The sequence below is a fragment of the Vicugna pacos genome, chromosome 2 (assembly GCF_048564905.1).
Source record: "Vicugna pacos chromosome 2, VicPac4, whole genome shotgun sequence".
NCBI lineage: Eukaryota > Metazoa > Chordata > Mammalia > Artiodactyla > Camelidae > Vicugna > Vicugna pacos.
Window position 1 is genome coordinate 87,474,902 of NC_132988.1, and position 21,633 is coordinate 87,496,534.

The 21,633-nt window shown below is 36.0% G+C and overlaps 1 protein-coding gene, 1 long non-coding RNA gene and 1 other non-coding gene across 6 annotated transcripts in view; 1 reads left to right on the forward strand and 2 right to left on the reverse strand.

Moving 5' to 3' along the window:
- Positions 1 to 21,633, reverse strand: part of ATP10D (ATPase phospholipid transporting 10D (putative)) — a 94,970-nt gene that overhangs the window by 45,343 nt on the left and 27,994 nt on the right. For all 4 annotated transcript variants that reach the window (XM_072944456.1, XM_072944443.1, XM_072944454.1 and 1 more), the window contains exons 3-9: positions 20,433 to 20,627; positions 11,460 to 11,664; positions 9,019 to 9,104; positions 2,703 to 2,809; positions 2,299 to 2,430; positions 1,759 to 1,886; positions 1,391 to 1,643 (exon numbers count right to left, since the gene is read on the reverse strand). In XM_072944456.1, the coding sequence (XP_072800557.1) occupies positions 1,391 to 1,643; positions 1,759 to 1,886; positions 2,299 to 2,430; positions 2,703 to 2,809; positions 9,019 to 9,104; positions 11,460 to 11,664; positions 20,433 to 20,627 (1,106 nt within the window). The remainder of the gene's footprint in view (positions 1 to 1,390; positions 1,644 to 1,758; positions 1,887 to 2,298; positions 2,431 to 2,702; positions 2,810 to 9,018; positions 9,105 to 11,459; positions 11,665 to 20,432; positions 20,628 to 21,633) is intronic.
- On the forward strand, positions 1,620 to 10,444 carry LOC140687492 (uncharacterized). Its single transcript, XR_012061892.1, has 4 exons — positions 1,620 to 1,709; positions 3,158 to 3,307; positions 4,345 to 4,449; positions 10,248 to 10,444. It is a non-coding gene; the product is annotated as an uncharacterized lncRNA (long non-coding RNA).
- LOC140688992 (U6 spliceosomal RNA) lies at positions 10,096 to 10,202 on the reverse strand. The gene has a single exon (XR_012063839.1). It is a non-coding gene; the product is annotated as a U6 spliceosomal RNA (small nuclear RNA).

Here is a 21,633-nt window from a genome sequence, read left to right on the forward strand (position 1 = left end):
GTGTGGGAAAAATAGGTATTATTTTTCTGGGTTGTGAGAATGTAAATTAGCACAGTATTTTAGAGATAAATTCTGTAGGAAATTTGGATCTAGCAAATTTGGATCTAGACCTCTGGATCTAGCAATACCAATTGTAGACATGTACATTATAAAAATAACTGCACAAATATGTACATACAAAAATGCATACTGCATGATGAATTTTATTTTGTATATCACAATTTTTAACCCTGTCTATCTTCTTGTCTTAAACTCAAAGCTACATGAGATCAAGGACTCATGCTACACATTAGGAGCTCACAAAATAGTTGCTGAATGAATAAGTGATGTTCATTCTAAGTACTGTTACAAGGGCAAACTAAACTTGACCACATACAATGCAATACCATGCATCTAATGTTAAGTCATGGACTGACCTGGAAAAAAGTCCATGAGATATCGTTGAATAAAAAAGAAAATTGCAAAGCAATACTATAACATGCTACAACTTATCAAAGGGAAATGTGCAAATATTATGTTCACCTCTACAGGAGGAATATGCATAAAGAAACGGATGGTTCTGTCTCCTCAAATTATTACTGGTGGTTAACCTCTAAGTTAATTTGTCTTGGACCCTTTTCAGAATTAATTCCATAAGAATACACTTACTTTTATAAACAATAAAATTAAAGAAATTCTTTTTTTTAAAGAAAACTTTCAATTTATATATTTACTTCCTTAGTCTCAGAAGGTCAGCTCATCTTATTTCTTCTTAAACTAGATATTCTTAATCAAAAACCAATGGATAACCATGGGCTGAATGATGGGGTAACAGAGAGACTGTCATTCCTTTGGAATTATTTTCAAAATATTTTTCAGGGATATGGGCCATATAATTTCATTTGATTCTGAGAAGTATCAGTAATGTAATATCACTGTCACCATATCCAACCCCCAACCTTCTACAAAAGGAATGGCAATTTACTTTCCTTTTAGAGAAATCAGGGGAGGAAAAAAGAAAAAGAAAAGAAACCATGGCAGTAGACTCTTTGACCTACTATCTTTTTACCTACTAACTTTGTGTGTGTGTGTGTGTGTGTGTGTGTGTGTGTGTGTGTATACTTTTTTTTTTTACTGAAGGGGGTAGGAAGGGATAAATCGGGAGTTTGAAATTTTCAGATACTAATTACTATATATAATAAACAGATAAACAACAAGTTTATACTGTATAGCACAGGGAACTATATGCAATATTTTAAAGGGAGAACAATGAAGCTTATTACCCATTTGGAGGAGTTAAGTACCCAATTATTAAATATAGCACTTCTATGCCAGAATTACCAAATCTTTAATCTTTAGGTGCAACAATGACCAATCTTAAGGCTAGTTTTCTCAGAAGCCCAACACTTACCATTTTCTTCATGGCAATAATCAAAACCTGCCACACTACAGCTTCGAAAAACCATCTTATTCTCAGTGAGGGTTCCTGTCTTATCAGAAAAGAGGTACTGAATCTGTCCAAGATCCTCAGTGATGTTCAGGGCTCGGCACTGAATAGTAGAATCCATTTTTTCGTTGTAGAAATCCACATCGTTCTGAATAAAGTATATTTGTCCAAGCTTCACAATTTCAATGGAAACGTAGAGAGAAATGGGAATCAAGACCTAAGAAGAACCAATTTAAAAACTGTTAAAGGGGAAAAGAAAGGATGATAAACCAAATGTAGCTGGGTAAGTCGCAAAGATATTAAAATTCTGTCATAAGTCCAAGAGAAATTACCTGTAACAAAATGATCATGGTCCAAAACATATAGAATCCTGCCAACAATGGCGATATGACATGTCCATCAGGATCAGGGATATTGAAAAAGGGTATGTGTTCATATCGGCTCAGCCAGATTCCGTGACCTTTCAAAAAACACACAGACATCAAAAGGATGCTACATATACACTATGCAAATACAGAACTTTATTTCTAAAGAAAGAGGTATAAGAGTATTTACTTTGGCTGAACACCAAGAGTTTGTTTTGAGAAACAAATTCAAATTTAAAAGGCTACACATTCTTCTGTCTCAGTCTCTCTCTTTACATCTCTTCTTAGGTCCCTTTAGTACTGTGACTACATGTAACTGGATATAATCAATATTAATGATTTTCAGTTTGGAGAATGAGAGAGATGAAGATGTGAAGAAAGCATTATTGGCAAATAAAACCTTTACAGAAGTCAAACTTAAACTCATAAATATCATTTTGAAAATAAAACACATTTAAATTAATATCTTGCTGAAAAGATGTCAGGAAATAATCAAATTCTACCTACCCAATGCACCTGTTAAACACATTATAACCAAAAGCAGGATACACCAGAGGACGTCTGTATTTGCTCTTCTCTCTAATTTGCTCCGCTTATACCTTGGTCCACTGTTGTTCAGCATTGCTTTGGTTTCATGGCCTATATGGGTAACACAGGATGCCAGAAAATGTGCAAGTTAAAGCCAGGTAGCAAACATCGTCTTTTAAAAACTCTCCAGTAGACAACCTGATAAAAAGCAGTCACATAACATATTTTGTTAATTTAGTTTGCTTTTGTGATCCATTTAGAAAAACAGAAACCAAAGACTAGGGTTTCCTTTTCTGCTTCTGGAAATTGTATTCTGAGTAAACAGGAAAAGTTAACTTGTAGAAAAGCCCAGAGGAGACAGTGGTGAAAAGTCAGTAACCAACCTGCATAAACCACGATGCCCATGACAGCTTCTGTGTTTCTGATGGTGCATCCTCTAAGTAATAAATTCTCTTTACTGAGACCCACACGTTCTTTGTTAGAATGTTCTCTGTAAGAAAGACAGCATACAGATTTATTTTTAAACAGCAAAATTGGGAATGTAAAAATAAAAATCATGATTTTTGAGTTTTCCTGATTGGAGTATGAGGTTAGGCAGTTCACAGGAAAAGTTTCAAATCTCTGATGCATTGCTTTTATTATTTCAGGGAAAAAGATGCAAAGGATTTCTAATTCTGTTTTCTATTATTCATTGTTTCTCAACTTCTAGTCCTACAAATCTAAAAAATACTCGAAATAAAGAAACTGCTTTTTTAGCAGAAACTGTATTTTGGGGTAACTTAATAGCTGATGAGGAAAAGTTCTTGATGGAATTAGAAAATTACCCTTTTCAATCCAGCTGAAATCAAGGACCATCAATGATGATCAGCGACTGCTAAAACCGTTAGGTGGAAGGCTGGTGGGGAACTTACGATGAAAGCATGAGGCTGACGACACCAATCTTAACAGAACTACCAATGGACAAGGGGACATCCTGGGCCTCCACATGGTAAGGGATAGAAAATGTCCATCTCCTTGGGAACCTAATCAAGCCTTTATAAGGGCAAATCAGACTAGGGTCTGTAGCATCAGGGGACCTGTGAAGTCTTTGAAACTGTATGCAGTATTTCCCTGTGTATGTCTATGTATGTAGATGCATATACACTTGTCATTTTCTAGGACAGAAACTATTTCTTTCATAAGATTCTGAAAGTGCCTCTGGGCAGTTTTCAGGAAATAAGGCCAGAAAAACATGTTAGCCACCACTACAAGGATGCAGTCGGCCAAATCTACCAAATCTGCAGTGGTAACCTTTGTAGGCAAAATGACCTGGTTTATTCAACAAATGAGTAGCATGGGAGGGGGGTGCAAAAGGACAGGGTGGGGGACTTGATACAAGACAGATGCTCAGCTAGATCTAGAATGTGGTGAATTCTACAAGTTACATGATCCAATTTCTTAGGAGGGGAAATTTAGGGACCGATCAACCAAATGCAATGTGCAGAACTTTGTTTTGATCCTGGTTAGAATATACTGAAGAAAAAATTTTTTTTGAGAAATTTGAACAAAGACTAGGTATTAGTGCTATTAAGAAGCTGTTCTTAATTTAGTTACATGTGATAATGATGTTGTGACTATGTTTTTTTTAATGTCCTTTTCTGCTACTCCTATACTCATAGTGAAGTACTTACTGTAAAATGATGTTATGTAGGGATGTGGAAGGAAGTGGGAAGATAACTGAAACAAAATTGGCAAAATTATGAAATAGTTAGAACTGGGTGAGGGCCCAGGGGTGTTCATTATACTTTTCTCCCTGCTTCTGCATGTTTCAAATCTTCTGTAATAAACAGTTTTAAAATTGTCAAAGCAATTGTTTGATTAAATTACTACAGTGGCAAAAAATACAAACTGATTGGAAAAAAATTTTAAATGAGCAAAAAGTATTTCACATATTTTGTGAAAATGCATTCTTAATTTCAGCATTAAAATTAGTTTTTCAAGCAATATACTTCAGTCTATAAGTTGTTTCTTCTTTGTTACATATAGAAAAATTGTCACTGTATTTGCCATCCTTGCTCCCTGGAATTAGAAGAAAAAGAAAATAAAAGCTCTTCAAAGAAGGTTTCATACCACAAAGGAGGAGAAAAATAGGTTTGTCATTTCACTCCTCTAACTTGTAAAGCACTCTCTTCTAAGACGTGTGTGTTTACATTCCTTCACATATATGGGTTCACAGAGAGGCAATCACAGGGTCATAGAACTAGCAGTGTCCTTGAGTTTAATTCTACTTCCTGGATTTACAGATGAGGAAATTAAATCCCAACATTCACATTCCCATGTACAATGCCCAAGCAAGCATCACACAATCCTCATTAATAGAGCATGTGTTATCCCTAGCACTTTATAGGAACAGATATAACATACAAAAGCATCAGTTCCAAAGTTCCTTAGTGCATCAAGGTTTTTCACCCTGGGATCCTTATGTTTCACCATTACATCAAAGCCCAGCTGTTATCTTGATTGCACCTGCTCCAAACTCTAAACACCTCCTGCACTTGATGGGTGTGTATTTGGCACTTAGGGCGTGGGATTCTATATGAGAGACTGACTGTCCACGGAGCTCTTAACCATTCAAGAGCCTACATAACATCCACCATGTGCCCAGCACTCTGACCCAGATGCTGAGGACAGAAAAGCAAACTTACACAGTCTTGGCTCCTAAGAGGAGGTGACTGATAACAGAAATATGTAAGTGTAATAAAAAATATTACTATATCTACTATGATAGGAATCTGATATTCAGAATACAAAGTGGGCACAAATAGGGAAGGTCAGAGTAAGATCAGCGAAGCCATCAAAATCCCATCAAGAGTGGGCTTGAGTATCTCAATTTTTGCTGATTTTAAAGAGAATAGACCACACATTGGGGAAACGATAAGGAGCTAGTTCAGCAGATAAAAGTAATTCCACAAAAAATTACTGTACCCACCTGGGCTGATTCTACTAACTTTACATGCTCTGAGTCAGATTCTGGGCAGAGATCTATGTTCCAAATCACACAGTGATAGACTGAAGTTCCTCCCTATTCCTTCCTGTCTATAATTGTGCCAGAAGCAAGTCTGATGTTCTCAGGGGAGTCAGTTTCCAGTGATGGGTGGTACAAGCTGGACTGAGGTCCTGAGGTCCAGGTCAAAAATGGTAGCCCCTTAGTCTGACATCCACAAGAGGAAATTTTATAATAATCAGCAGCTGGAAAAATAATACCAGAAAATGACTCATCCTAAGAGATGGCTTACGAGCATGTTTCTGGTGACAGGGGCATCTGCTAATGTCTCTTCATGATCTCACCTCTTTATGATCTACCTTACTGCTCACCTACTCCAAACATACTTAACCACTTATAACTCCACAAATGCACCATGGTCTCAGGCTTCTATGCCATTGCCTGTGTTGCTCCCTTAACCTGGAATATCAGCCATTCTTTCCATTTAGTTGCCTGCCTGGCATCTTCTTCTTCTTGGTGATTTAATTCTGGCATTCTCTCTTTATGTGGACCAAGCCTGTCCCTTTTCCCATTGCATAGCCCCTGTCCCTGCCCTACCGTCTGCCTGTATCAGGTGCTACTTAAAGATGCTGCCACCATGTTCTAAACTTTCTTCCATGATAACTTTTTCTCTAAAATTTAAAGTGTAAAAATGGATATTTTGATGTTTCCCCTGTGAAGCCATCACCACAATTAGGAAAGTGAACATATCCAGCATTCCCCAAAGTTTCCTCATGCCTTCTTGTAATCCATTCTTCCCACCTGCCCCCCGATCCCAGGTACCCACTAACCTGCTTTCTATCATTATAAATTAGCTTTCATTTTTGAAGATTATATAAATCAAATCCTATGTATTCTTTTTGGCCTGGCTTCTTCCACTCAACATAATTATTTTGAGATGCATCCACGTGGCTGCATGTATTGCTAGTGAATTCCTTTTTGCTGCGGGGTAGTATTCCTTGTATGGATACTCCACCATTTGTTTATCCACTTACCTGTTGATGGACATCTGGATTGTTTCTAGTCTCAGGCTATTACAAGGCTGCTTTGCTTGTTTGTGTACAGATTAGTACATGGATAAATGTTTTCTTTTCTCTTGGGTAACTACTTAGGAGTGGGATGTCCACATCATATGGTGAATGAATATTTCACTTTTAAGGAAATTTCCAAACTGTTTTCTAAAGTGGTTGCTGCATTTTCCATTCCTACCAACAGTATTGGAGTGTTCCATTTCCTCTACATCCTTGTGAAGAGCTGGTACAGTAGGTCCTTTTAATTTAGCAGTTGTAGCTCTATGGTTTGGAACTTGCATCTTTTCACACAGGTATTTTTCATTCATGTATCTTCTTTGATGAAATGTCTGTTCAATTTTTTTTTACCATTTAAAAAGCTATATTATTTGCCTACTTATTACTGAGTTTTGATATATTCTAAATACAAGTCCTCTATCAGATACATGCACTGCAAATATTCTCCTCCAGTCTGTGACTCGTTTTCATTCACTCAGTAATGTCATTTGAAGAGAATAAATTTCTAATTCTGATGAAGTTCTTTTATTTACTTATTTTTGTCCTTCTGTGGATTGTGCATTTGGTGTTATATCTAAGAAATCTTCGCTTAATCCAAGATACCAAAGATCTCCCCTATGTTTTCTTCTAAGTGTTATAATTTCAGGTTTACATTTAAGTACAGGATCCATTTCTAGTTAATTATTTTAAGTGGTGAGAGGTCTGGATTGAGGTTTTTTTTTTTTTTTTGAGTATGGATGTCTAATTACTGCAGCACCAATTGTTAAAACGACTTAACACTTCTCCACTAAACTGCCTTTGCACCTCTGTCAAAAGCCAGTGTCCATAAGTGTCTGGGTCAGTTTCTGGAGTCTGTAGTCTTTCCCAGTGACCTGCTGGACTACCTCTGTGCCAAAGTGAAGCCAGGCGGTGTTAGCCCTCCACATGTGTTCTTCTTTTTCACAGCAGTTTTAGTTAGATGGTTCTGTGCATCTCCACATAAATTTTTACAATAAACCTGTCAATTTCTTAAAAAATTATCCTTGCTGGGATTTCAGCTGGGATTACACTGAATCTATAGATCAAGCTGAGGAAAACCTGACATCCTAACAATACTGAGTCTTTCAATGTATGTACAACGTATGTCTCTCCATTTAGTTAGTTCTTCGGTTTCTCTCAACAGTGTTCAGTGGTTTTCAGCATTCAGGTCTTTCACATCTTTTGTCAGATTTATTCTTAAATATTTCATTTTTTCAGATGCTACTATAAATTGATTTTTTAAAAAAATTTCAATATCTGTTCATTGCTAATATATAGAAATATAATTGATTTTTGTACACTGATCTTATTTCCTACAACATTGCTAACCTCATTTATTAATTCTAGTAGCTTTTTTGTAGATTTCATCAGGTTTTCTACAAAGATCATCATATCATCTATGAATAAAAGACAGTTTTACTTCTTTATTATTTGATGATTTTACTTCCTTTTCTTTCTTGACTACATTAGCCAGAACCTCTAGGAGAGTCTTAAATAAAAGTAGTGAGAGACAATATCCAGGTCTTGTTCCTGATCTGAGGGGAAAAGTGTTTAGTCTTTCAACAATAAGTGGGTTTTTTTTTTTAAATAAACACCCTTCATCAGGTTGAGAAATTTTTTTTATTTTTTCAGTTTGCAAGAATGGAAGTTAGAGTTTTTCAGATGCTTTTTCTATTACCATGAGATTGTCAGCCAGTTTTTCTTTTTTAGTTTGAATACAGGAAGTTACATTGTTTGATCTTCTAATACTAAGCCAAGCCTAAAGTTTTCAGTATAGGTCTCACTGAGTTATTACGTATTATCCTTTTATGTATTGTTGAGTTTGATTCGCTATAATTTTGTGTAAATTTTTTGCATCTGTGTTCATAAGGGATATTAATCTTCCCCTAAATGTCTTCCTATTCTTTTGGTATCAGGTTAATGGTATCAGGATAATTCTGGTCTCAAAAAATGAGTTAGGAACTTTTTTCTTCTCTATCATTTTCTCACAAGATCACCACTATGAAGTAGGTCTAATTGGCTCCTCTTAAAAATCAGGAAGGATCAAAAAGAGTCAGTCACTTGGCTCAAAAAATAAAGCCCTTAAGTGGCAGAAGCCAGCCTGAAGTCAGGTAAGACCCTAAATTCTAGCTGCCCTTGGAAAGAGATGTGGATGCCACAGGAAGCCTCCAGAATGAACACTGTTGTGGCTTCCCATAACTTTTCTTAGATGTGTTTCAAAATCATTGACTAACTTACCAAGTGAACTGTCCACCTGCCACTCTAATTCTAATGGGGTAGAAGGACACCATCCCGCCATGTCACTTAAGCTGTCAGGCCTGCCCAAACACGTCCTTCCAAATAACTAACATGTCTTGGGCTTAACTTTGGAGCTCACGTAAGACATCCGTACACTTCTGAAAGAAACTCTAGGCTTATTTTAAGAACAAGGCTTTGTTGTTGATTTAAATATATACAAAGGTAAGTATTTATCAAATGATGAAAATAAGCCAAATTTATAGGTGGCTTAGCCTTTACTGATTTAACTTGGGTATAAGTACACAACACAAAAGGTTTTTTGTTTTTTTCTGGAGTTAAATATAATCAACATACAATTCCATTCACACCCACAATTAGTCATGTATCACTCACAGGAAGCCTCGGAATCTGTTGAGGTCATTGTTTGGACTTTCACATTCTATCCTGCTGGAGAATTTTTCAGGATCAACTTCAGAGTCCTGAAAATACAGTTTTTAAAAATCACAAAACAAAAATTCAAGGTTATATCTTGAGGTTTCAGTGTTTATCCTTTCACCAATTTTTAAGATAAAACTAAGGCATTCCTGTCACAAAATTTATGCCACAAATTGCCCAAATGAAGGAACGTACAGACATAATTATTAATGAATATATGAGATCGTAATGGTCCTAGAACATTAATAAACATCTTCAGGTGATAAGAATGTCTGAATCATATACTGGAATCCATACAGTTCTCCCTGCAGAAGACAACTTCTTTCTACTCATACAGTGCACACTCTTATCCAGAAGACACTGAAAAGCTGAATATACTTTTGTCAGTATTCTTTAAACCATATAGGTAGTTTCTGAGATTAAGTGTACATATATATGAGTACTCTGATAATGTATGCATTTGATCTCAGCAAATTTAAAAAAAATCAAAATATGCTAGATAGCAGTATCTTACAAAATTCTCTAATAGATCAAATAGTAATTTTAGAATGCTTCACAAAACCAAAGATTAAGTATGCAAAGTGTCTTGACATAAAATAGGCATGGAGAGGGGAGGGTAAAGCTTGGTGGCACAGTGCATGCCTGGCAGGCACAAGGTCCTGATTTCAATCCCCAGTATCACCAGCAAAAAACAAAACAAAAAAAACAACTAAGTAAATAATTACCCACCGCTCCAAAAAAACCCTAACTTAACTAAAATAAAAAAAGAAAGAAAATAGGCATGGATTCTATTAGGCACAGATTCACTAAGAACAAGCCCCATCAACCTTATCTCATTTCCTTTTTTATATGGTATTTTGGCTAATAAGATAAACGCTATTGATATATCTCAAAACATTTGTATGTATATCAGCAAACATTTGGAAAATGTGAGTTGTATGATCCTATGATTTGATTTGCTAATAATCAATATTTACTGAGTTCTTCTGATGAACTAGAATCTATATGATGCCCTTAAAATATCTTTTTTTTTTTTTAAATATGGAACGCTTCACGAATTTGCGTGTCATCCTTGCGCAGGGGCCATGCTAATCTTCTCTGTATCGTTCCAATTTTAGTATATGTGCTGCCGAAGCGAGCACTAAAATATCTTTAATTATTTTCTTCTTCACAACCTTATGAGGTAGGTACTATAATCAGGCCCAATTAACAGATGAAGAAAGAGCCACACGTAGAGGATCAGTAATTTGCTGAAGGTCTCAAAACAAGAAGGTGCTAAGAACCAAGATGACAATGGAGGTCATCAGATTCTGGAGAGCTCAGCCTTGACTATACTCAAAGTTTGCTGATTAGTCAACTGATATCACCCTCAAAGCAGGTCTTCAGTGGTATGTAGCAGAACTCCAAGCTGTATAAGATTTTTACCAATGTTTTAGGTACAAGAATGCTTACAAATGTGGCAATGACAGTAAGCTGAGAAGCGTAGTAATCACAGAGGATCTAGAAGAATCTCTAGGGAGAAAGATGGACTTACTGTGACAAGATGGAATTTACCGAAGATAAGGATGTTAGTTGGCTAAAATATTTTTAGTGTGTAAGATACAAGAAATCTGACTTAATAGCAGTTCAAGTAAAAAAAAAGATATTTTACATTTTAAAATATCTCATCACAGGTGCTTCCAGAGAAAGGGAAGGAAAACCTGGTTTTAGGTGCTATGCATGACGTTTTTATGTATACTACTGCACCTGAGTCTTCACAACAATGCTATCGGAGAGATATCATCATTTCCATTTTAAGATAAAGAAACAGGAATAAAATGTTTAAGAGACCTGCCCAAAGTCACACAGTAATTAAATGGCAGAGCTGGGATTCATTCAAACTTGTGTTAATATAACTTCAAAGTTCTTGTTTCCCTTACCACATTATGGGGAAGGGTCAGAAGCTCTGTGGAATGAGAAGTTACACAAGTCTTAAAAGGCTTTGGTATGTAAGTCATTGTAGATTTTACGAACAATGACCAATTGATAATACAATGTAACATATAAAAATCCAAGCTTAAGAAAAATAAATTAGAAGTTGATCATTTCTACTGCAAAATTAAAATTTTCCAAATTGCAAAATTTGCTAGGTTTCTTAAATTCAGTTCCAAAAATATGGTTGCCAGATTGACATGTTTGAACCTTGAAGCCATTATATCCTGTTACCTATAAAATATAGCACATCTCGACTGGTATTTGGAATTGGATTAAGCTGGAACTGGATTAAGCCTTCTGGGACTCCATTTTGTAAAGGTAAAAATGAATTTAAAAATCCCTTTTTCTGTGCAGGTGAAAATGAGCTCAGTCATCTTCTGAAAAGAAAATGTTAATGTCACCAGAGTTGAAAACACATTATTTACCTGCTCTGCATATCCCCGAACCACCTGCCTCTGTTTTAAATTGCTCTCTCCATCAAGACCGGAAGTCTCAATGTGACAGATCCCATCTGGATCAGTGGAAAAGAGTAACACTATATCTGCAGGAATGACCTCGTTACAGGAAAGGCGAATAAAGTCCCCAACGGTAACATCTTTCCAGCATCTGTCGACATATTTTTTCTCTTTCCTGAAGTTGAAAATAAAAGTTTGAAAAGAATATCAAGCCCAAAATACATATATTTTTTAAGAATTTTAAGTTGAAATATAGTCAATTTACAACATTGTGTTAATTTCTGGTATATAGCACAGTGATTCATTCATACATATATATATTCCTTTTCACATTATTTTTCATTATAGGCCATTACAAGGTACTGAATATAGTTCCTGTGTTATAGTGTTTTTTTACCTTTTAGTATATAATTTAAAGTATGAGGGTGAATTTTAATCCATCAAATGCTAAAAGGGAAAGACAGAGAATTGGTAAAACTTAGATGCCACAACTTGCTTCATCTGAAAATTGAGTGACTAGGCTGCCAAAACATATTTTTCAGTTCTTTTTTCCTGTGAGATTTTGAACCATTATGCTATTTGAGTAATTCTGGAATAAAATGAAAATGAACATTGGATAGGCTTGTTCATGTATGAAGCAATTCCTGTATGCTGTCCTGTGGTCAGGTGTCAAGGATCCAAAAGCATACAAGATGTATTAGCTGCTCTCAGAGAGCTTCCCATGTGGCAGATGGGATGGATAAATTAAAGAAAATGAAAAAAAAATACCCAGACACAACATTTTAAAAATTGTACCACCACATTAACACCTCTAATTATCATTTAACAGAAATACTGGTTAAAACAGTCCTGAGTTGGCTGCAGCTGATCCCCAGGAAGGAGAATGGCAAACTTCAACCCTTTTCAAAGGTGCAGTTTTCCATCTATATATTCAACTCTTTCTAAAGGAAAGACACCAGTTGAGGTTGATTTGCCTTAAACACCTTGCTGCACGTTAAAGTTTCTGCCAAATGTCTCATGCCCTTTCACACCAATGGCATGAACTAGGCTCCACAAAGCATTTTTCTTAGTATAAAACTAGGAAATTTTTATCATCAAATATTAGTTATTTGTCATTAAAATGTATTTTAAAAGTAAGGATTTATTTTCTATTACATTTCTGAAGCTAAATATTCAAATTCATTGTCAAAAGAACCCTGGGAGATAGTTATAGTCCAAGCTATATGGCCTATATATTAAAAATAAATGTATCATATTAAATAGAAATGACACTCTAAGCTCATATTTGTATAACTTCTCCTATACAGAATAATGTTAGTTATTTCAAGAAATATTTAGCTTAAAGGGCTACCTAAGAAGAACATTTTCAGGACACATTCTCCCAAAATATCTAATGCATCTGGTTGAATCCAACTAAAGGAAATCCTTAATTACACGTGAGTTTGTTAGTTTATGGAGAAAGTCTTTTTTTCCCCCAGTGTTTGTACACACTTGTTCACTCTTCCGTGGAGGGAAGTAACAGAGGGAAGATCAAAAAGGTGGGCAGAGGCAGTATTTTGAAGGTTCAGTCCTGCTGTCATACCTAGGAGCAGGGATTTCATTCCATAGACAATGGAAAAATCACTAAAGGTTCACAGAAGGATATGATTCTATTTGTACTTGCTAACTCTCGCTACAGAGTAATGGATGGACTGCTGGGTGGCAGGCTAGTTAGGGATAGGAATGGCCAAGAAACTAGTGGAAAGTTACTGAAATAATTCAAGGGAGGGATGAAGATGGTCAGAATTAAAGCAGTAGCAAAACGGATGGATGGAAGGAGGTTAAATCAAGATATGTTTGGGTACTAGAGATAATCAAGTTTTATGTCTTATTACATGCAAAGGAGTTATCAAGGATAGCACTATGGTTTCTAGCTTGTATGATGAATGATGCCTTTCACCATGTCCCAGATTTCAGAAGTAACAGGTTGCATCATAGGGAAGATAATAAATTTAGTTTGGAAAGTTTTTATTTGAAGTAGGATATAAAATTGAAGTGGTCCAGCAATTTGAGTATTCTGACTTGAAGTTCATGAGCAGAAATATAAATTTAGAAGTCCTGGGTATGTAGAGGGGAGCTGACACTAGGTAAAAATATGAGATATGACATCAGATAAGGAAAGAGACTTCAAGGTGACAGAGAAGTAAAAGAAGACCCAACAGGAAGTGTTGTCACAAAAATAAAAAAGGAAATTTCAAAAAGGGTGTTATCTTTGTAAAAAAAAAAAAAGGCCACAAAGAGGTCATGCCTGTGGGATGTGGTTATTAGGATGTCTGCTATCAAGCTGATAGTGTGAAACTGTTGATGGGGAGAGTGAAGAAGGGAGTGAGACCTCCAGTCAATCAGGGAATGACTGGAAGTTAAAGAAGTCAAATATTTCATGAAGTTTAGCTATGAAAGGAATAAAGGGTGAAAGTAGCCACTACAGTGGAAAGTTGAAGGATAGAAAGATGAAAGAGCTGAGCATGCACATAACATGCCGGGAAGAAGCCATGCAGAAGGCAAAGTAGAAGAGAGAGGACAGAGTAGGGGGTGATGGTTGAGGCTACAGAGAAGCAACGAGGAACAGAATTAAGAATACAGGTGAAGGGATCACTACTACAAGGAAGTTACTGCTTCATGTAACATCTAAAGAAAGGAGGTGAAGATGTGTAAGAAGGAACCAAGATACACTCTTCATGCTTAATGACCTCTACTTTTTCTTTTTTCTTTTTTGAGATGGGTAGCTATATATTTTTATTTATTTATTTAAACATTTTTTATTGAGTTCTAGTCATTTTACAATGTTGTGTCAAATTCCAGTGTAGAGCACAATTTTTCAGTTATACATGAACATACATATATTTGTTGTCACATTTTTTTTTCACTGTGAGCTACCACGACCTCTACTTTTTCTATGAAGAAAGCTGTGCTGAGAATTTGTGAAAGTAGGGAGACAAGACAGACCTGAATATTAGGATTAAGGATTTTATCTTTGAAATACAGGAAGTAGAATTCATCTAAGGGACAAATATCCATAATCTACATTGGAACAAAATTCAAACGAAGCCAACTGTACCATTGAATTAACTTCACTTTTCCCCACTTGGGGTGCATAACCAGGATTAAAAAAAATAGCTAATTTCCTCAACAGCTAGCTAGTTCAGGGCAGGAAACATATACTGATATTAATTTATGCCAGTTACCATGTTAGGTGCTAAGAATACAAAAGTGATTAAGATATGGTCACCACCCTACAGAAGTTATGGTCAAAATCTCAAAGAGGGACACAAGTCGCTATTTCATAAGAGAGAGGTATGCACCACCTACTAAGGGAGCAAACACCTGGGGCATTTAGCTCTGGAAGAGGTGAGTCTTGAAGGATGATCAAGAGTGAGTAAGGTGAAGGTGGGACAGTATCTCGGTGAGAGGACTCATGCTGAGAGCAGAGGCATAAGGACACAGGCACGGGGTGAAAGCAACAAGCTAAGTGAAAACGCTCACTGCCAGTTTTAACTAGCTTTGAAAATTTGTCATCGTGGTAGACTCAAAATGAGGCCATATTTCCTTCCTGGTAGAGAATTACATTAGAACTAGTAAAAGGACTTTCTTCTTCTCACACAGCCTAAATGTACAACTAGAATTTTTTTGCATCTGCTTGGATACTTGGGCTTCTGTATGACTCTCATGGGCCAGGATACAGCTCTCACAGTCCCTCTTCAGGCAAACTTCAAGATCCTTTCTGCTTCTTGAAAAGTTCCATGTCACACAGTTCTGCTCCATAAGCATTGGGAAAAGTTAGGAAGAATACATGTTGAATACATGTTATTGACAGTGACTCCACTGGATAAAAGGTGGAAAATGTGGACTTCCACTTCTTACTTTAACAAATCTAAAGCAAGAAAGGGTGAAATTATGAATTTTTCTTTTTGATGGTCTTTAGTATTTTTCCAATGAAATACCAGAAATAATTTATAATAAGCAAATAATGGATAATCATTGGACATAAGAGCAGCTAAGATTTATTGGATGCTTTATATTTAAGTCATTTAATTTTTCTCAGTGTTATGTAGTTGGTCCTATGAATGCACTATGCTCCACTCCTCCACCTTTTATAAATGAGAAAACACTGGCTTTGATGGGTTAAGTCACTGGCTCAAGGTCACACACTTTCTAGCAGTCCTGGGACTTGAAACAAGGCAGGTAGCTCCAGAGCCCACCTCTCAAATACTAGTCTTTACTCCCAGCTAAAGTAACTTACTAATGACCACCAAACAAAACATGGTTCAATAGTGTATTAGAAAGTGAATTTTATGAACCACTGATTTGGAAAATGTCACACATAAATTAGGTTAATATCTTAGAAGGACACTGGTATTTAGTCTCATTTCAAGAACCATGAAATTCTATGGATTTATGGGAAGGTCCTAAAATATTAATATCAGGTAGTATTTTTAAACTCCTAAAATCAACTGTATGGTGATGTTTAAAGATCAGAAAACAATGCAAGTTCCTGGAGGGTAGGCATTTTATCTATTTTTTTTGTTTAAATCTCTAAATCGCTCAGTGCCTATAACATAGTAGGCGCTTAGATTTGTTGGATGATTAATAGTTCTATTTTCAACACACGTCTATTATCTTTGAAGCTAACCTTAAAACCTTACAAAAGGCTGCCATTTTAAAGGCAATCTTAAGAAAATCAGGTTTTCTATAGTAGTTCATTCTAACTTAATTGGGGTATAACAGGGTTTAAATGTTTAATTTCTATAGTAACATTTGCTATTTCCCAATGAGAGTTTCCCAAAGAAAATTAAGCACCTTGTGAAAGACTATCTATTACAAATAAGAACCAAATTATCTGCACAGAAATGTTAATATGCTTCTTCCAAAAGCTTGCAAAATTTAATGGCCCCATACTTTCAACTTAATTTTTCTGAGAAATAATTTGTCCTCTAAAGTAATTTCTTTGTATTTCATAGGAATTTAAGTTAACTCATTTACACCAGCAATGCATGGTCTTATAGCCCACCTTTACTTCTTTGTAATTCTAAAATTTGTTCCAAGAACAAATGGGGGGGGGGTAGAATATAGGCATTATTTCTTCTACAACACCAAACAAAAGCCAACTAAATAGAATATAATAAAAAGACATAAAGAGATATCCGATTCTATTAAGAAATGCAATCATAAAGTGGTATCTTGGACTAGACCTTAAAACAGTTGAGAATAATACTGCATCTCATATAAATTTATATGCAAATTGTCTAAAATAGATCCAAACTATGTATAAAAGGATACCTGAGGGAAAAAAAATTATACCAGTTCTTCCATTAGGCAATTTTAATATTTATAAAATCATACAATGTTTTAAGGAATTCTCAAATATTGATTAAATGACTTGATAACGTGCCAAAACTCTAGCTTATAGTCACTATTCACCTACAACAGTCACAATAGCTACCCTTTACTTGGCACTTAGAAAGGGCTAGGTACTATGCATACTGTCCTATACTGTTTTATTCAGAATGAAGGGAACTGGAATTTAGCTAGTTTACGTGATCTGCCCAAGGCTACACAACTGCAGAGAAAACAAGGATTAGAACTTTCTAGAAGAACCTAGAAAAGCAAACACACACACAGTATCAACTCTAAAGTGGCACTGAAAATCAGCAATTATTTATGTACAAGAATCTGTACTTCAAAATATGTATAGGAAGTATTCTTTCCATTCGCTAAATCTGGCAGTAGCTATCTTAAAATTGGTCAAAATATGGGTTTTGTTCATCATATAATCACTGTGAAATAGTATTCCCTACAGCTATGTTCTGAGGGCAGAGACTGTTACAACATTCACCTTTCTTTCCCAGGCATATAATAAGCATTTAAATGTCATCGAATAATTCACAGCCCTGTTTTAGTAAAGTGCTCCATGACTTTAAAATAAAAGTCATGGGTTTTTACTATTTTTTCATTTTTCTATACATCAATTTTTCTGATTCCCTTTAGAGTAGACATGAGTAAAAGAAAAAAGAACTAATTTTTCCTTATTTAAGTACAGCTCAAATCATGTCATAAAAGAGAAAAATTGTTACTCTGTTTTCTTTACAGGTCTTTAAAAAATTGGGGGGAAAGCCACTGAAGAATTCTAATAATGAACAACATTCAGAATCCGACAGTTTTCAGCTTGAACACCACTTCTTCAGAGAAGCCTTCCCTAATCACTGGTTCATATAAAATTGAAGACAATTCTACTATCTGGACAAGACTGAGTTATTTTTCTCTCAAAACAACAACAAAAAACTTATGTCATCTGGTTGAACTCTTGGTCAGTCCAATGACCCTAACATTTATTCAGAATACACTAGCGTATTATAAAACTAGACTTTTAAACCTAGATATCTTTTTACTGTGACTTGGAAAGTAGAATAGAACAGAATCTCTAGTCTGAAAAATTTAGAATTAATACCTTATAAATTTGAGTGTGTTTCAGAGCACTGAGGTGAACCCAAGAAATATGCCAAATGCTCAGAGATCTCAGAAGGGCGACAGCATCTCTCCAAGGGGACCTGTGAAGTCTTCCCAAAGGCTGAAATGGGTGCTATCTTTGCACTCAAAGCTCATCTTTCAGCTCTTCACATGTTCTCCCTCGAGGACTAAGTCAAACTCCCAACTTCAAAATCACCTCTAAATGGACTGATGACTTTCAGATTTCTCTCTGTAGCCTTTCCTTCCTTCCAGAGATTCTATAAGACGTTCCTATTGGTCCACTGGGCATTTCCACTATAATGCCTGTCTTGTTATCATTTCCAGTTCTTTCTACCTGAGATGAATTTAATGCTTCCTATTTCTATCAGTGGTACTTTTATCCTCTGAAGCTAAAAAAAAAAAATCACCGAAGTTCACTAAATTCCATTGGGTTCTTCTTCACAGTGGCTCTTCTATGAATCTCTTCCTGTACTTAACATCTACTCCCACTAGTGCCCTGGACTGAGTAGCAGAGGCAAATCTATATGGAAGCCAGACTCACGACCCGAGTGGACTGATATTCCTAAAGCACAACTTTTATCATGTTACTTATTTCCCCAAAAGATGGATTCTGGAACACTAAAGGAAAACACCTGCGACAGTTAATTTTATAAGCCATTTTCACTGGGCCACGGGATGCCCAGATATCTGGTTCAACATTCTATCTGGGTAAGTCTGTGAATGTTTCTGGGAGAGATTAGCATTTGAATTGCCGAACTGAGTAAAGCAGGTGGCCCTCCCCAGTGGGTATCATCCAATCTGCTGAGAGCGTGGATAGAACAGAAAGGTGAAAGAATTCACTCTACCTGACTGAGTTGGGACACTGATCTTCTGCCCTCGACACTCCCGGTTCTCAGGTCTTCAGACCTGGACCAGGATCTATACCATTGGCTCTCTGGCCTTTCAGGGACTCCGGCTTGCAGATGGAAGCCAGTGGGACTTCTTGGGCTCCGTAATCCCATGAGCCAATTCCTTATAATAAATCTTATTCCTATTCATTCTGTTTCTCTGCAGAACTCTTTCATTCAATGTCTAAGCAGCAGCCTGGTGATGAAGTCCCTCCACAGGAGGCCTCCAACTCCCTCTCTAACTTTATATTTCTCATTACTGTCCCTTTACTTGGTTACTCCCCTCAGGCCAAGTGAACATACTCACTAACCCCAGAGTACTCCATAAAACTTCCAAACTCTCAAATGACACCAAAAACTCTTTGTAAAGCAGTTAACATATTAGATTAAGAATTCCACAGATCTATTCCAATAATGACTTTTTAAAGAAGCGGATACACTTTTCATGAAAGGGAACTCCAGAGAATTAACATTATAAACTTTGTAATTCATTTTCATAAAAGCCACGCAAATAAGGACTGAAATAGATTCCTCCTCTTTGATCAAGTAATTCCATTTCTAATTATAATGCAGAAATAATAGATCTTTACCACTTTTGTATAAGAATCCTCATTGAAGCATACATTCTCAAAATTATATATATATGGGAAATGTTTAAATTACCTTAGAGTCATATTAAAGGCATTGCAGCTATTAAAAATACTTTCTTAAAGGATAAAGACATGGGACGTGTTTATGGTGTAATATTAGGCTAAAGGAATTAGAAAAAAACAATGTATGTCGTACAATCTCAGTTTTTCAAACCATCCCCTGCTTCTCACAAACAATGTGCACATGACTTGAAGGAATACATCACAGTGTTGGAAATACCTGCCTCTGGACACTAGCATTGTAACATCTGTAAATGTGGGCGAATACACACAGCATGGTTGAAAATTCACCTGAATGGGCTTTCTTCTTGGCTACACAGGCTTGCTATGCCATAAATACTGGAGATACAAGTCTCCAGCAGAGCAGATATGCTCCTGGAAAGACCTCCTATTATGAATGCCCTCGGTTGCTCTTGCAACAGGAAGGGTTTTACAGGCCTCCAGCTTTCTGTGCACACAAAAAAAGAATACTCTTCTCCATTTTTCACAGTTCTTTTCCTCAACAGGAAACTTGCCTTCTCTTTCTCATATCCCATCTTGTTCTCATATCCATTCATATTTTCCATACCCCATCTTCTTCTTAATCCCAAATTGTAGCATCTAGGATTAAAACTATCTGCTTGTTTTCCTTCTTAGAGTTTGAAGTTTAATTCTTTCAATCCTATTTATGGTTAAATTATAGCTTTGGTTTTATCAGCTCCTGGGTTGACAATGGCATATCCATTATTGTTTTCCTATAATGCCTGGATTGAATTCACTGTAGGACTTTAATTAATATTAGTTGAAAATACCACCCCACCCCCAAAAGGGTTCTAGTCACACCTAAGGGAGAAAAAAAGTAGCATTCTGCATATTTCTAAATGATACATGTTATTCCCCAGCACAGCTCCTGTTACACTTACCTACTGTAAACTTTAGTCACTAAATTGTTGATCTGTTTGTCAATTTTGTATTTTCGGTAATCTTCCAAGCCATCTTTAATTGCAATAATTGTAAGGACAACCACCAGAGGCAGCATCGTAATTTCCTTTTGGAAGGCTTCTACCAAAGGCACCCAGTTCAGGACAACTAGAAACAGGAAATACAAATTGGCGGCTCTGCAACCCAAACACACACAACAAGGGGTTAACAAATCACATCAAAGCCTGGAGCAAAAGAGGCAAAACACCTTACGGTCCACCCACAAGTTTCTATTGGTCAATTCTGGATGCTATTAAACCGAGAGAACCAGCAAAATCTAACAAATCTGAATGAACAATTCATTACCCCTGCAGCCACCTGGCTTGGGGGTACTTTAACAAATGTGAGGTCGTATTTATTAAATATATAATAGTAAATATTGGCGTGTGACAGTTGTGAGTTGTATAACACATAATATAAAGCATAACACATAAAGCACAATAGGAAGTATTCTTTTCTTTTTGAAAAGTTCAAAAAACTGAAGGGAATTCAGAATTGACGTGCTGTAGAAACAGAAGACAGAACCAAAAACAAAAAAATCAATAACCACCTCTCACTTTCAGAAGTTAATTTGTTTGTCCAAATATTACATTCAAACAAGGCTCAAAATAAGTAGAAAAAGCTGAGAGTTTATTTCCCCCTGAGACCAACTCTGCTATTCAGAACCACTTTTTAAGGAACTTCCTCTATTCCTCTATTTTAAATATTCAAATATTTCTCCACTGGCCCCTAAGATAAATTCAAGCAGCCTCTTTCCTTAAAAGAAATAAAGGAAATTTCAAACCTGCATGACCCTTGAATTTGTATCACTTATTTTTCCCATTGATCAAACTTCTCAAAATAATCTATGCACACTTCTCCTTATCTCCAATTCTTTTCACGCTGACATCTTTTTCTTAGCCCTTTTTGCTACTTCTGTGGCTTCAATTATTTCCATGTTAACTGCATCCAACTCTACAGTGCTGGGCCCTGAACTCTGTTCAAGTTCCACATCCTAATTCCATCAAGTGCACTAGATTACAAACTCCATACAAGACTGAAACACCCACAGCATTTAAAGCCATTAATTCAACAAATTCACATCTGTATTTTAAGCATATCCTCTGTTCAATAAATGTATATGGATGAACATAGAATGAAAAG